At 37.7% G+C, this 13,948-nt stretch overlaps 1 protein-coding gene across 1 annotated transcript in view; it reads left to right on the forward strand.

Annotated features, from left to right (window-relative positions):
- Positions 1–13,948, forward strand: part of necab2 (N-terminal EF-hand calcium binding protein 2) — a 129,407-nt gene that overhangs the window by 8,150 nt on the left and 107,309 nt on the right. The window contains exon 2 of the mRNA XM_088417803.1: positions 4,055–4,079. Coding sequence (XP_088273929.1) covers positions 4,055–4,079 — 25 coding nt within the window. The remainder of the gene's footprint in view (positions 1–4,054; positions 4,080–13,948) is intronic.

Below are 13,948 nucleotides of genomic sequence, written 5' to 3' on the forward strand. Positions count from 1 at the left end.
TTGTCTGATGGCTGGTGCCAATGATGATTTTCTACACAACCATCAAGATTCAAGATTTTTATTGTCATATGTATTGTATTATTATACCGCACAATGAAATTCGTATTCCATTCACTTCCCCGAATAGCAGATTATTCTCCATGTTCGAGCAATGAATGAATAAATAGCAAAAAATAGCAATAAAACAACAACAGAAACAATGGTGCTAATTGTGCAAATATTATGTAGTGCAAAATAGTAGTGCAAAATATTATTTATGCATGAAGTAAGAGGCAGATTAGTGTGTGACAGATTTGTTGAGAATCCGGATGGCTTGTGGGTAGAAGCTCTTGGCCAGCTCCTGTAGCGTCCACCTGATAGCAGCTGTTCGAACAGATCATTTTGTGCTACATCAGCGAGGATCTCACCTGGTCCCACAACACTCGACAGGTCATCAGGTCCCAACAATAGACGGTACTTTCTGCGGAGACTGAAGAAATTTGTCAAGTCAGCAAAGATTCTAAGCAACTTCTACAGGTGTACAATCCAAAGTCTCTAGGAAACCACCGAGAGAATTGTGCAGATTAGATGTAGCTGATCATAGTGTCTCATACTTCAAGTCAATGATGGGCTGTTCATTTTCCCAACTGGGCATGCAACTTTGTTGTGGTAAAACTTTAATATTTTGTTGTTGTTGTTTTTTTAATGTAAAAAAGGTCAATTGTATTGTTTTTATTGTGTTGTTATTCGTAGCCCTGATATAACAAAAATCAGCAATGTTTCATTAAAGCAAAAAGCTCAACACATCTATATGCATAATAAATTTGACAACACCCTCAGTTGATATCGAGGAACTAAGCAAGGGATGAATTTGTCACACATAAGCGACCGCATCATATCACAATGCATAACATTCTGAATTGAATGCTTTTTCTGTGTGTGTTTTTTGCATTTTCAAAGCGCAGTTTCTTGGCAGGCTTGCGCTCTCAATACCACAGAGACCCCGTGCACCGACTGTGAATTTATTGCCATAATTATGTTTAGATCTTAACTGTATGACAAAAGTTTTTCTAACAGCCCACAAAGATGGAAATCAATCAGTAATGTGTTTTTTGTGGGAGACCGTATATATATGGTATACATACATACTGTGTTCTTAAGTGCATGAATAGGCAGAAAATAGAATGATATAAAGTAATAAACCAAATTCATTATTACCACAATTTTCAAGAATTATAGAAAATAATATTCAGATAGATTTGATTATTTTATTGAGAAATGCAATCTTTTAAGTGGAAAATGTTCACGAGTATAGATAGAAAATAATTGACAGTTGGCACTTTTCTTAGATTTAAAGAAAACTTTTGATTTATAGATCAGTGATGTTAAATGTAATTTTGTGACTCATTAAAAACAAAGTACAAAAATATTGCAATGCGGTTGCGTTGTGTTAGAGTCACTCAGGTGTGTTTCTGCCTGATGCCTTCTTTTATTGCTATGTTTGTATACTATGCATGCTATAAGTTTATTAAAATACAATTAAAAGGAATAAATCAACTGTATGTATGTTTCTGAATATATTAGCCACATCTTTATCAGCATACAAAAAAAAAACACTAGGAGGCTAAAACATTGCATAGATTGTCAAAACATGATGACTTTCAATATGGCACGCTACCGACCCTTCTAAATGCTTTCAAACTGGAGGTGGAGAGGTACAACCTATAGGTGTGAAATTTAGCCCATGTCGGGATCATTTACTGCCATTCCAAATTGGAAATATTGTCAATTTTGGATTAATTGAAAACCTGATGTTTTATCAGGCGTTTCCCCCGATTTTTGCATTCATCCTTTCGACGGCAATTTGTAAGTAAGCCCAAGTTGTGTGAAAATAAGGCCAGTCTAGTGTAAAATCCCTGAACAATCAGGGATTAATTACACTCCACTCAGAATGCCTCTTTTACACAAAAATACACAATAATTTTTATGTTCTGAGTTTGATTTAGGTTTTGCTTACATTCTAGTGTGTCATGTTTTCTTATCCTCCATGTCAGTGTCAGTGTTACGATGTGTCCACCTGTGCTCGTCCTCAATCTTCTTCTTCTGCCTCTTGTGTCTTGTCCTAGTGTTCCTCATTGTCTCATCGGTTTGGCTTAGATTGAGTCCTCTGCTTTTTTCAGTCTTGGTGGGTCATGTCACCTACCCATGTTGGTTTCTGTCATCGTCCTTGTTTAATCCTGTTTTTCCTGCTGCTGTGCCCTTTTTCATCCCTGAGTTGTGCTTGGTTTTATTTTGTAGTGAGTTTGTTCCTGGATTTCTTTCCCCCCAGGTGGACACTGCAAAATTTGTACTCCCATCTCGTTTGGCTCCTTCGTGGGTGGGCTTGAGAGAAATCCGTTTGTGTTTGGCTTAACATACAGAGGCATTACGCCAGGCGTTAGCGCGTCCCCTCGCTGTTCCCTAGAAGATTCTGGGAATGGATCTCTGCCGATAACGTTGGATCCGTATCGGAATCCACCCATCTGATGAATCCAGCTCGGCTTCGCTAATTTTACATCAGATGACGTCAAATCCTTTAAACCACGGCGCAGACAATGCTGCCGGCGTTCAAAGCCGTCCACGCAGACATATCCAACAATTGCTCAGAATCGACTCTGTCTGCTTTGTCTCCATTATTTGGCCTACTTCAAAACATACTTTACTGGATTGTGAGCAAGTTTAAAGCCGATCTCTTAGATTACGCTCTTTTATCTTGTTTTTTTTCTTGTTCTCTTCCCGCATTCTTTTGCCTCCACCGATCTTATCTTTCATTCTGTCTGTATGAAACGCTGCAATTGAGTATTTCGATATGAAAGACAAACAATCTGTTCATTTGTTTAAAAATATAAGCACACTTTATAAGAGCTGTGTAAATAAGAAACGGCACTGTGACATGGAAGCTTCCATGTAAAATGTGGTCCTTTGTGCGATCGCATTCATTTGAAAGCGAGCGCGGGGCATTGTGTGTGGATAGCAGACTGGCCAAGCCAAGTCAAATATACAGTAGAAATTGTTTGTAGTGATACTACATACAACTCCTACACAGAAGACAGATAGCGAACTGAGTTGAGCAAAGCAACATGACACCAGCTGTCACGGTTCATTTTTTGTAGGTAGGATGGTTCTCCATCTTTCATTTTTGAATAGATTTCCCGACCTTGTTAATGTGTGTGCCTTTTAGCACACTGATTTTCACAGTGATACAGCATGAACATCAGTTGCTCCTGAAGCTTGTCTTTAGCGAGTGTCGCTGTCAGATCATTTGGTTCGCGCCGCTATCGTCACGGTGACACACAAGCAGATGAAGACTTGTAAGCTTCAAAGCCATACAACTCGACAGCGTATTTGACAGAATTGGGATGTTTACCAGACAGCCCATTGTGTTTTGGAGAGGTTGGTCTTGCGCGGAAAGCTTCGATTCATACTTTGAATTTAGGGCAGAAATGTTTCCTTTGAGTGAAGCAGAGACTCGTAATAGGATTGTGAGACTCACTAATAGAAATGTCATTGGATCAAGAAATACACAAATAATGCTTTTGCTGAATTCTTTTAAAGAATCTGGTGTAGGCATACACAGGAAACAAGCATGAATCCATTTTCAACCACTTATCCATATAGGGTTGTAGGTTTGTTGGAGCTCTCAGCTGTCTCTAAAACATGGGATAGAATGGTTAGACAATAGAAGGGCACCTGTCCTATAAGCCATTGTTTTTCAAAGTGGGTTCGCGGACCACTGGGGGTCTGTGCCTTGACTGCAGGGGGTTTGTGAAATTATTTGAGTGTTTTGGAACTGGTTTATTTCTCTATCTTTTAACAGTTACAAATATGTGCCTTATTTGTTTTAGTCTTTTTTTTTTGCATTTGGAAGGTGAGATGACACCAGATGAATGAGTTCAGGTTCAATTAGTCAAATGTCATATTTTCCACAAAAAAGTTAAGATAACTATGTTGTTCAGCAATGTTTTTACACATTACAAAAATTAACCAAGACAACAAATTGTATTGATACTAACTCATGTTCTCTTTGTGCCCACAGATCTTCAGAAGAGCTGATAAAGATGGTAAGTACGTTTTGAATTTACTCACGTGATTTTAAATTAGGGCATAACGTTACGGTTTTTGCAGTTGTACGTAAGAAAAAAATCAAATTGAAATGAAGCAGTTAAAAGAATGTGTCACTGGAATAAACAAAACAAAGCTATGCATGAATAATAAAGACGCAACTAAAAGAAACATGTTCGGCAGTGAGAATTAAAACGGATGGAGGCTTAATGGAGTTTGAGGATTATTGCCAATGCAGTAATAGATTGAAATGTAGGCTTATTGTAACTCCACGAACCTGGTGAACGTGTGTGTGAAGAAATTGTGAGAATCAGTATGTGGGATATTTGATTACCGTTCTTAATTATGATAATAATGATAATAATACAATACGGAAAACCCTAACCCTTTTGAACTCATATAGCCCATGCAGACTAAAAGCACAGCCACACATTTCCCGAGCAGTCAGTGATGTACAAAGACTCCGTTGTTAAAGTTTTGTGGCAGCCGCATGGTGAGAGGCAGGATTTAGAGAATCAGGCATCATACTTTGTACTTGCAGGTTAGAAGTAACCACTAAAATAAGTCATATCTCATAGGAAATGTAATCACCATTGTGCCATGGGTGATTTATAAAGGCTATAGTTAACTGTGGAAACAACCTCTTTAATGCAAGATGGAGCACATATTCAGTAACAACAATGACAACAATTGTGGAGCTTTTTCACATTTAAGTGAAGCGGTTACCATTTTAAATTTAGGACTATTTGTGATGTCAGGGCTATTTATTTGTATGTTTGTTTGTGACAAGCTCTTATATTCACATTTAAAAAAAAAAAAATCATACAGGATATATATTTCTTGTGGATAAAGTTGCATATACAGTGATTCCACCTACTTTGCGATCTCAAATATCGCGGTCACAGTACTTTGCGGGTTTTTCCAGGAAAAATTAAAAATATTTCGAAATAAAAAATGATTTGAAAAATGCACAAAAATAAAAAAAAATTGAAAAAAGCAAAAAAGTACAGTATACAGTACTGTATTCCTCAAATAACTAAGTCATATTAGTTAATAACTATGTTAAGAATTCTTCAAGCCTTAGTTCGTGATGTTTTTTTTATCTTATTTTGAAATGTATGCTTTTAATTTGTCGGGTCGCGTGGCATTTCCGTTCCCTATTTTAGTTCTCTGTGAGTCATTCGGTTCGTTGCGGTGACATAGTGAATGACAACGTAAGCTCATATTTATAGTTTATTATCATTTATGTTGATAACGCACGCTGCTGCCTATGTTCAGTAAGCGATGAGTGTTTATTCTGTTTATGTGTTTGTTTGTGTAGAGGTTGCACTTTATAGTTTGTAGTTGTTGTTAGTTGTTGCTAACCAACTAATGTCGGCTAAAAATACAGTAAATTCATAGATTAAGTGTTTATATGTTAGTTGACTGACTTTAAGATTGTTGTTGATTTATTATTCAACAGATACTACATGATACACCATACAGGAGCCAAAATAAATGTGAAGTTCAACGTGATGACCTGCGTACTCTTTCACCGGAGTCTTGGTGCAGATAACCTGTCCTGAGAACAAATTCTCAACAAACTAAGTAATATTAGATCATTAATGAATATACAATAATGACAATAATTTTAATAAGGATAATGTAATGTTAAATAATAGGAGAAAGGAAATAAAATATGCAAAACATACAAAAAAAATAGGATTGTTTATGGTTACTGCAGCTATATTGGGGGGTACATAGAAATCTAGGAACTGATACCCTACTTCGCGGGTTTCAGACTTCGCGGGGGGTTGACAGCCAACATTAACCGCGAAGTAGGGGGGATCACTGTACTGTACATGAACATGGGTAACCATCTAGTGGGTTTTCTCCAAAAAGCACGTCTTTCCGGTGTGTTGTGATCCCAGTAACCCATTTGCCATGATGTATTAAAGGGTTTGAAGCAGATTTTCTGATGCTGTGTCAACCCTGTAGTACTGTACATTAGTTCTAAACAGTTCTCACAATGACACCTGCGCTTTTCTATTGTGGCCAAGTTGTAACCCCCCCTTTTTTTTTATTACACAAGATAAAAACATCCACCCATTATCTTCCGCTCTTTTGGGGTTGGGTCGCGGGGGCAGCAGTCCTCCCCGAGGCCCGATGGGACATGCCCGCAACACCTCCTCAGGTGCGAGGACACCGTGCGGAGGAAACTAATTTCGGAGTATTTATTAAATGATTACTCTGCAAGACAATTTTCACAGCCGACAACAGCACGGAAAATAAAAGAAATGAATAAATAGGAAATTGGATAATTTCCCATGGCACACCTGACTATCTGTATCTTGTGGAACTCGACTGTGCCAAGGCGCAGTGGTTGAAAAACATTGGCCAAACCAGTATGACTATGTTTTCCAAGGTTGGACCGAAATAGTTTTGACCAGGCTTAAGTATGCAAGAGTGCAAATAGACAGAAAAATTTACAGCCATTAAATGGAAGGTCATAGCGAGAAACAAATCCGCTTAAACCCAAGATCTGTGTGTATGCCAAAGAGGTCTAACACCAAACTGAGAGATCATGTAATTTTTACTACCTGTCAATGACCCACTTACAACGGTGCCACAACCTATTTTTGATTTGATCCACCAGTTTAGAATCACTGAAGAGTAAAGAGGATGTTTATGCCCCCCCCCATAACTGCAACAGTACTGTATGTCGTTTGATTCATTCACTTTAACAGTATGTGTTTTAATTGGACAGCCATGATCTATGTAGCCAAAAGTCAGGGGTAGATAATTGCATTTTTGTCAAATTCACCCAAAATGAAGTAAAAAAGAGGTGGTCGACTTTTAAGCGAGGTTGACTTGTACTCGGAGAAATACAGTACTACTGTACGTTTCAAAATATGTAACATACCCCCAAACTGATATAAATGAAAAAAAAAAAAATACAACCAACAATATCATTATGATTTCAAAGGTAGATTAACATACCATTCACACAAGAAGCCCAGACAAGGGATTGTTCATAGAAGTCGGTATGGAAGATGTTACTTTGTGTTCCTTTTTATTTTTTCAGATTTCTTTCATCTTTGGGCCCTGGTGCATAATTAGATATCATTGGAATCTGACAACAGATTCAGATCCTAGTGACTTATTATTGGGAAAGCTATGTTTCCATTGAATTTCTTGGCGACGTCTGTGTAGGCGTTCTATTTAGTTCTGCGCATACAAATGGTCAGAGCGGTGCGTAAATTTACGTACGAGATTAAATGAGGCCCCAGGAGAGAGAACCAGCAAGACCGGGAAGACCAAACCCATCAATCCGTTTTCTGTACCCAGAGTCTATCCCAGCTGATCTCGTCAGAAACAAATACGACATGCTGGGCAGCTTGCCTGTCAATCAAAGAGAAAAATTGGGAAATGACTAAGAAATACAGAGAGTACAGTACTCTATGAAATTATTGCAAGTAAGAAAAGATCTCATCCGATATACTTGCACCTAATGTAGATTTGTCCCTGCTCTTATCTTCTCTGGAGCAGCTGTTCTAAAGATGGAGCACCCTTACAAGCAGCTGTGGTTTGATTGGTCCTTACTAGACTAGCTTGAGTCTTTCTGCTACTGGTGCAGAAAAACAGCGTCAAAAGATTCAGGATTTGATACCGTGAGGAAATATGGTTATTATAAGGAAACTTTGATGTATGGAAAGCAGACTGGAAAGGAAGGGAAAGAAACCAGCAAGCGCAAGTTGAAGCGGAGCTAATTTTATCCTGACTCTCTTGGGAGAAGGCTGGGGAACAGTTTTAATGAGAGGGACATGGCAAAAGAGAAAGGTGCATATTTTAGGGAGCGACAGAAAGGAGCGTGTAGGGAAGCAAGGACGTGACAACAAAACAACAAAAGAAAACGAGCAGAGCAAAATGCAAGGAAATGAAGGAAATGATGAGGATTTTACTGGACAGACTGACTTTACGTTCACAGTTATAGAACCATGGGCCAAATGTATGCAAATGTGTGAAGGGGTGTGCCTCTATATCATGCGTCTCCGTTTTTACCAAATGCACACAACACGCTTCAGTAGGAATTTTTATTTGCGTTGTTCGCGTGACTTTGGTTAGTAAGGATTCTGTGTGCAGTAATCTAATTTCAAAAGTATTCTTATGCTGAGAGTGCAGTGTTACAGAAGAACTATGAAATATTCAATTGCCCGCACCTTTTACAGTGTTTCTTTTTGCAGTCTCATGACTTGAGCAGGTGTACTTTGAAACGTGAAAGAATTTATAAAATATTCATGTAATACTCAAGTAAGGCAATGCGTTGACCTCAATTTGACCTCAATTTTTCACTGGTTGCTGACTTAAAGTGATTTTAATCTATCCGTTTTCTATATCACTGTCTATATCAATGCTTCTCAATTATATTTTGCCAAGCCCCTCCCCATGAAAGGGAAAACTTTTTGCACGCTCCCCCCACTCGACGCGCTGACCATAAATAAGATTATTATCCATAAAGATTGTATAGGTATACCTAAGCCTGTGTCCATTTTAACATTAACAAAGGAAAAAAAAGCAATATAAATCAACTTTCCACAACTGGTAATTATTTTTACAGTGTTCATACGGGTTACAGCTTAGTCTAAATCAAAAACAAAAAAAAACAAATGCATCAAGGTACCTGAAATAAATAATAATAATAATAATAATAATAATAATAATAATGATAAAAAGTATGATTTGATTCTAATTAAACTTCACATGACAAAAAAAAACAACCTTTCCCCCCCCGGGGTCGTCTGCACCAGCAAGGGGACCCGGCCCACTATTTAAGAAGCACTGGTCTATATCATTTTCAGGGTCATGGGGGGCATGAGTCTATCCCAGCTGCGAGTGTAGGTTTGATTCACACTCAGGTTCCAAATGCACCCCATGATATTCTTGAGACCCTGTACAGGATAGGCATGCATAGAATGTGTTTATGGAAAAAAATAAATACATGAAAAAAAAATCACAAATCTTATAATGTACTTCCTCTTCTGTCATATACCCTTTACATGTTTCAGTAGATCACAAACAGGTATAAACAGCATGGTATATTACATTTTAAAGTTGTTACCCAGCAATTTTGGGACATATAAAATGAAATGCAAGAGTGATTTTCAGCTGCTTGTTGCTGCATGTTTGACTTGATTTGCAGACCTTGACCTTCTGCTACATTTTGACTTGGTCTACAACAAAGTTGATTATTTTCAGACTTTCAATCAGCGGATGGGTTTTTAATTCTTTGCCCTTCCGCGTCCTGTGACTCATCCTCCCTCTGCTAATCGTCGTGATTATGTTTGGCATAATGACAGTGAGCGGACAGGTTTTCGGGAGGCTTGTTTATCTTTGCTGTCAAGACTGGACAGAAACAAGCTTTGCAGCTGAAAGCAAACAGCAGAGTGGAGCTGCTTTCTGGTGAGGCAGCAACACAATCAAAAGTGTTGTATTCGATTAAAACAACGGCTTGCGTGCATTGACACTACCACAGTATTAGTTTCATAGTTGTTTTGATGAACACATGCAATATGCTCCAAAAACAGTTGACTTCTCCTCAACATTTATTCATCATCGCAGTGGTTATAACACGTTTTACACCAAGTACTAGCCAAAAGGATACTTACCGACTGCTACTGTGATGACAGATAATAAAATACTGTCATGTAGTAGGCCTAAGAGTTCACCAGAGAAATCTATACCATTTATATGATTCATTATATAAAACATAAATGAAAATGTATTGTTTTAAAAGTTAGATACAAGTGAAATTGTTGAGATTTCTATTAGTTAACTTTTTATAGATTTTGTTTCAGTTTACATTTTATTAATTGTATTTTTGTATATACTGTATATAGCATATTTGTTGACCAAAGAATGTACAGAACAATGTAGACTGCTGGCAATTGTAAGTCTTCCAAGTGCAATAGAAAGCATCTCTATAAACAGTATATCAAAGTTAAAGTGTTAACTGGAGATTAATTTAAATTTTGTAGTCTTGAAAAAAATCTAACTCAGTTTGCTCAGCTTTTTTTTTACTTCCTTTGGCAGTGGCACAAAGACAGCAATAGTTGTTTATGTGGTTTTACTTAGAAATCATTAAAAAAGTATACTGTATTACTTGTACATCTCAGAGCAAAATAGTCTTTAACAATGAATCAGATGAGGTAGTTTTGTTTTAGAGTTGCGTTTTACAGGAAGACTCATATTAAAACATCAAAGAAAATTGTAATATCAAAATAGAATACCTTTTTTTATCATTGTATGGTAATGAAGATTTTACTAAAGTAAATATCCTATAGAAGCTTTGTAATATAAAAAAGGCTGTTGTTTATTGACCACTTTCACTGTGTGTTTGTATTAACCTTAGATTTGCGCAAAATGCAAGTTGTGCAAAAGCAAACTGGTTATGGAAACACGCATCTATCGAACAAAACTTCCAAAAATCGTATATAAACGTTTTACCCGCATAGAAGTAGTTTTTTTGTTTAGAAATAGAAAAGTACAAAAGTGTATTGGAAATGCTTGAGTGCTACACTCTCGTACAGTAGGTGGTGGTAAGCACCTAACCGTTGCTTGCAATCAGCCATCAATTTAAACGAAGAAAGACTCATGTTGATATTCGCTCCAGCTAATGTTAGGCCAGCTTGTCTTGTGTTCTCTGTGGGCAGGGGCTTTACAGTCTTGCTAGTGAAGAGGATAGCGCAAGTGAGAGAGAATGCCTTGGACAGATACCTGCCACTAAATTAAGATTTATGACCCGCTGATAAGTTTGCTTGAAGTGAAAGCTGTGTGTGTGTGTGTGTTTTCCGATGCGCGTCCGTGATAGGTGAGTCGTCACTTATGCAAGAGTTACATTAATTTGTTTCCAAAGTAAATGTGCTTATGAAAGAACATTAGCATTAGCTCTTGCTTCGCTAAGCTAGCGAGCTCGGTGGTACACGTTGTTAATTTTGGTTGGTTCTAATGTTTCTGTTTGGTTGGTAACCGTGCCTTATTTCTCTGTTTTAGAGAAACCACACCCACACACATATCAGCTCGGATGGCTTGTTGTGGTGAAATAAAATCACTTTTGTAGTTACTCACGCTTGTAGTTACTACAGTATTTGTATGAATGTGTTTTTTTTTTTTTTTGGTTTGTTGAATGTTTGGCACTTTAAACAATGTATATTTTTTTTCATTTTCAACTATGAGAGAGCGCAGCTGCAACAAATAGAGCACACAGTACAAACCAGTGCAATTATATATTCATAATTGAAAGTGGTCCTTTCCTTTTAAGAAGTACACTACACATTTTAACGTCATGTTTTAGTACGCTTAAGTACTGGTCTGTAAGTACGGGTCTGAAGTCAAGACACTCTGGAAAGTTTGAATTCAGTGTGTCTGTTAGTTGCTGTATTTTTTTTCGTGCGTCAGTCCTGACTTCCAGACTCCCCATCCCTGCCACTACAAAACAAGCCCAAGTGCGTGATTATTCACACTGACTGAACAATTTAATCTTCGTCTCATCGGCCTTTGAAAATTTGTGCTCTGGGAGATTTTCAGGTGCAAACTCCAACCATTTTACGAAGCATTTTACAAAGGAGTAGCTTCCATCTATCGACTGAGTCGCAACGTACAAGCCTGGTTGAAGGTTTTCCGTTTTCCACAGACTTACCATATATCCGAGGGATGATCTGAGTCTTGGTCAGCTCCCTGGCCAAGGCCCTTCTCGCCTGGTTCATTGAATTATATTCACTGAAGCATGTGAGGAAGTATCTACTTCAGCGCCTGAAAAGTGAGGCGTGTCAGTATCACAACCAGCGGGGTTGCCATGGTGAGCAAAGCTACAGTGGTTGATTGGCAGTCCTTGATGATCAGAAGCTGCTCCGTGTTTGTTCTCCATCTCGGAACAGAATCTAGCCGCAGCTGTCGATTCCCCACTTCTTCCTTCTTAATGAGTTAACGGTTGGGAGCTTCCACTCGGCGGAGAATGTGTGTGCTCTGGTTCGAAGCCCCGCACACCCGCAGTGTGTATTTTTAGAAGAGCAGGGGTCTTCTGTTATGAGATGAAAGCACTAGGGGGACCCGAGACATGACATTTACTTGCCATCATTAGCTACATGGCTTTACTGGGTGTGTCTAAATCTGTGTGTGATGTGCATGTACAAAATAATTAATCGTCGCCTAGCTAAGAGTGACATTTTTTTTCATCAAAGTATTCTCATTACTAGATGTTAATGATGACTAAATAAAGTGCAAGTTAATAACAGGCCCATACTTGCTTTTTATCCGTACACTTCTGTTCAAATCAGCGTACAATAACCCACAACACCAGACACCACTCTGTTGCCCCTGGTTACAAATGCATTTGTTCTCACCCCACCCCACCTTCTATTCCCAAGTGTCATTCTGACCTACTGTTTCCATAGCAACGACGATAACCCTTGCTTAACCCAGGTAATTAGTTCTGGGTCAGTCCACTTTTATCAAGTCAAAATATAACTCAGTTTGACGAGAGAAAATTAAGAAAAGGTTGTGTTTTGAAATGTTGATTTATAACTTGGCCAAAAAATGTGCTTCATTCTATGATTTAAAAGGTAACAATGTTGTTTTTGTTCCTCAAATGCGGCAGTACACTGTATCGTAAGCGGAATACGTAAGAACGCTGCACTATATTATTTACACTTGATCATCTTTCAACGTATAAATAAAACATGGTGGCAATGAGTAATATTACAGCCATTAATATGTCATTTGTTTAATTGCGAGAAATCAGACCAGCCTGTGCAGTCCTGGTACTTCAAATATAGAAGAGCACTGTGAAGGGATACATACAGAGGATCATTTTAATTTTAAAAAATCATTACTAATTTTATTCAGCACTAGTTTGGACAAGTCCAAGTCCATATTTCTATTTTTTCCTGGTTTTGTACCCCGAAATCCAAGCTCACAGGTGATATCATGTTACTGCTAGATGTCACATGCACCAGCTGACATAAACTGTAGTTGAACATCTGTCATAACAGCAGCACAATTTCTTGTAGTGCTTCCAGTCAGTTCAAAATAAACTTGCTTTGAATTGTCAAATCAGGTCGTGGTTTGCAAATGAGCTGGCATCGCTTTGCCTTTTCATTTTCAATTCAAACTGGTGTTTTTTATTTTACTTTTTTTTCTTCCTTGTGCGTGATAGCATTTACCCTAAATTGGCTTATGTACTGGGCAATATAGAAAAGAATCCGTGACGATATAGGGCTGTTTATGTCATGATAACTATACCAAATTATTTCTTCAGTTACTCCATAAAGAAACATAACTCATTATTACTGTTTCCTTTTTGTCGGTTTATTTTTTTTAAATTTTTCTTTACATTCAACACACCTGAATCAAATGAGAAATGCATATAGTATTCCACCTATATCAAATTATACATAATGTAAACAAAAGAAGCAATCTATACTCTCTATCAATCAAAATAAGAGCAGTGGAATTTTGAGTTTCTGACAGAAATTAAAAATAAATAAAAAGATGATCTCGACTGGATATAAACTGTGAGAATATTCATTGTCCAAATGTCAAAAGTCAGGATTGTATTGTGAAAACAAATCATGTTATTAATCCATTCACTATACTATGCCAATCCGTTTTTGAATGAATGTAAGTTTATCTCCTAGGCCAGAGGTGTCCAAATCTGGTGCCCAAGGGCCGCCATCCTGCATGTTTTTATATTTCCGTCCACCAAGACATCTGATTCAAATGATCAGGATCGTTATCAATCTTATACCAAGCGTGCTGATGGGCTGATCATTTGAATCAGGTGTGTTGTATGACAGAAACCTCAAAAAAAAGAACGAGTTAGGTTAGGACACCC

The sequence above is a fragment of the Hippichthys cyanospilos genome, chromosome 6 (genome assembly GCF_059441005.1).
Source record: "Hippichthys cyanospilos isolate Australia breed blue-spotted pipefish chromosome 6, RoL_Hcya_1.0, whole genome shotgun sequence".
NCBI classification, from domain to species: Eukaryota; Metazoa; Chordata; class Actinopteri; order Syngnathiformes; family Syngnathidae; genus Hippichthys; species Hippichthys cyanospilos.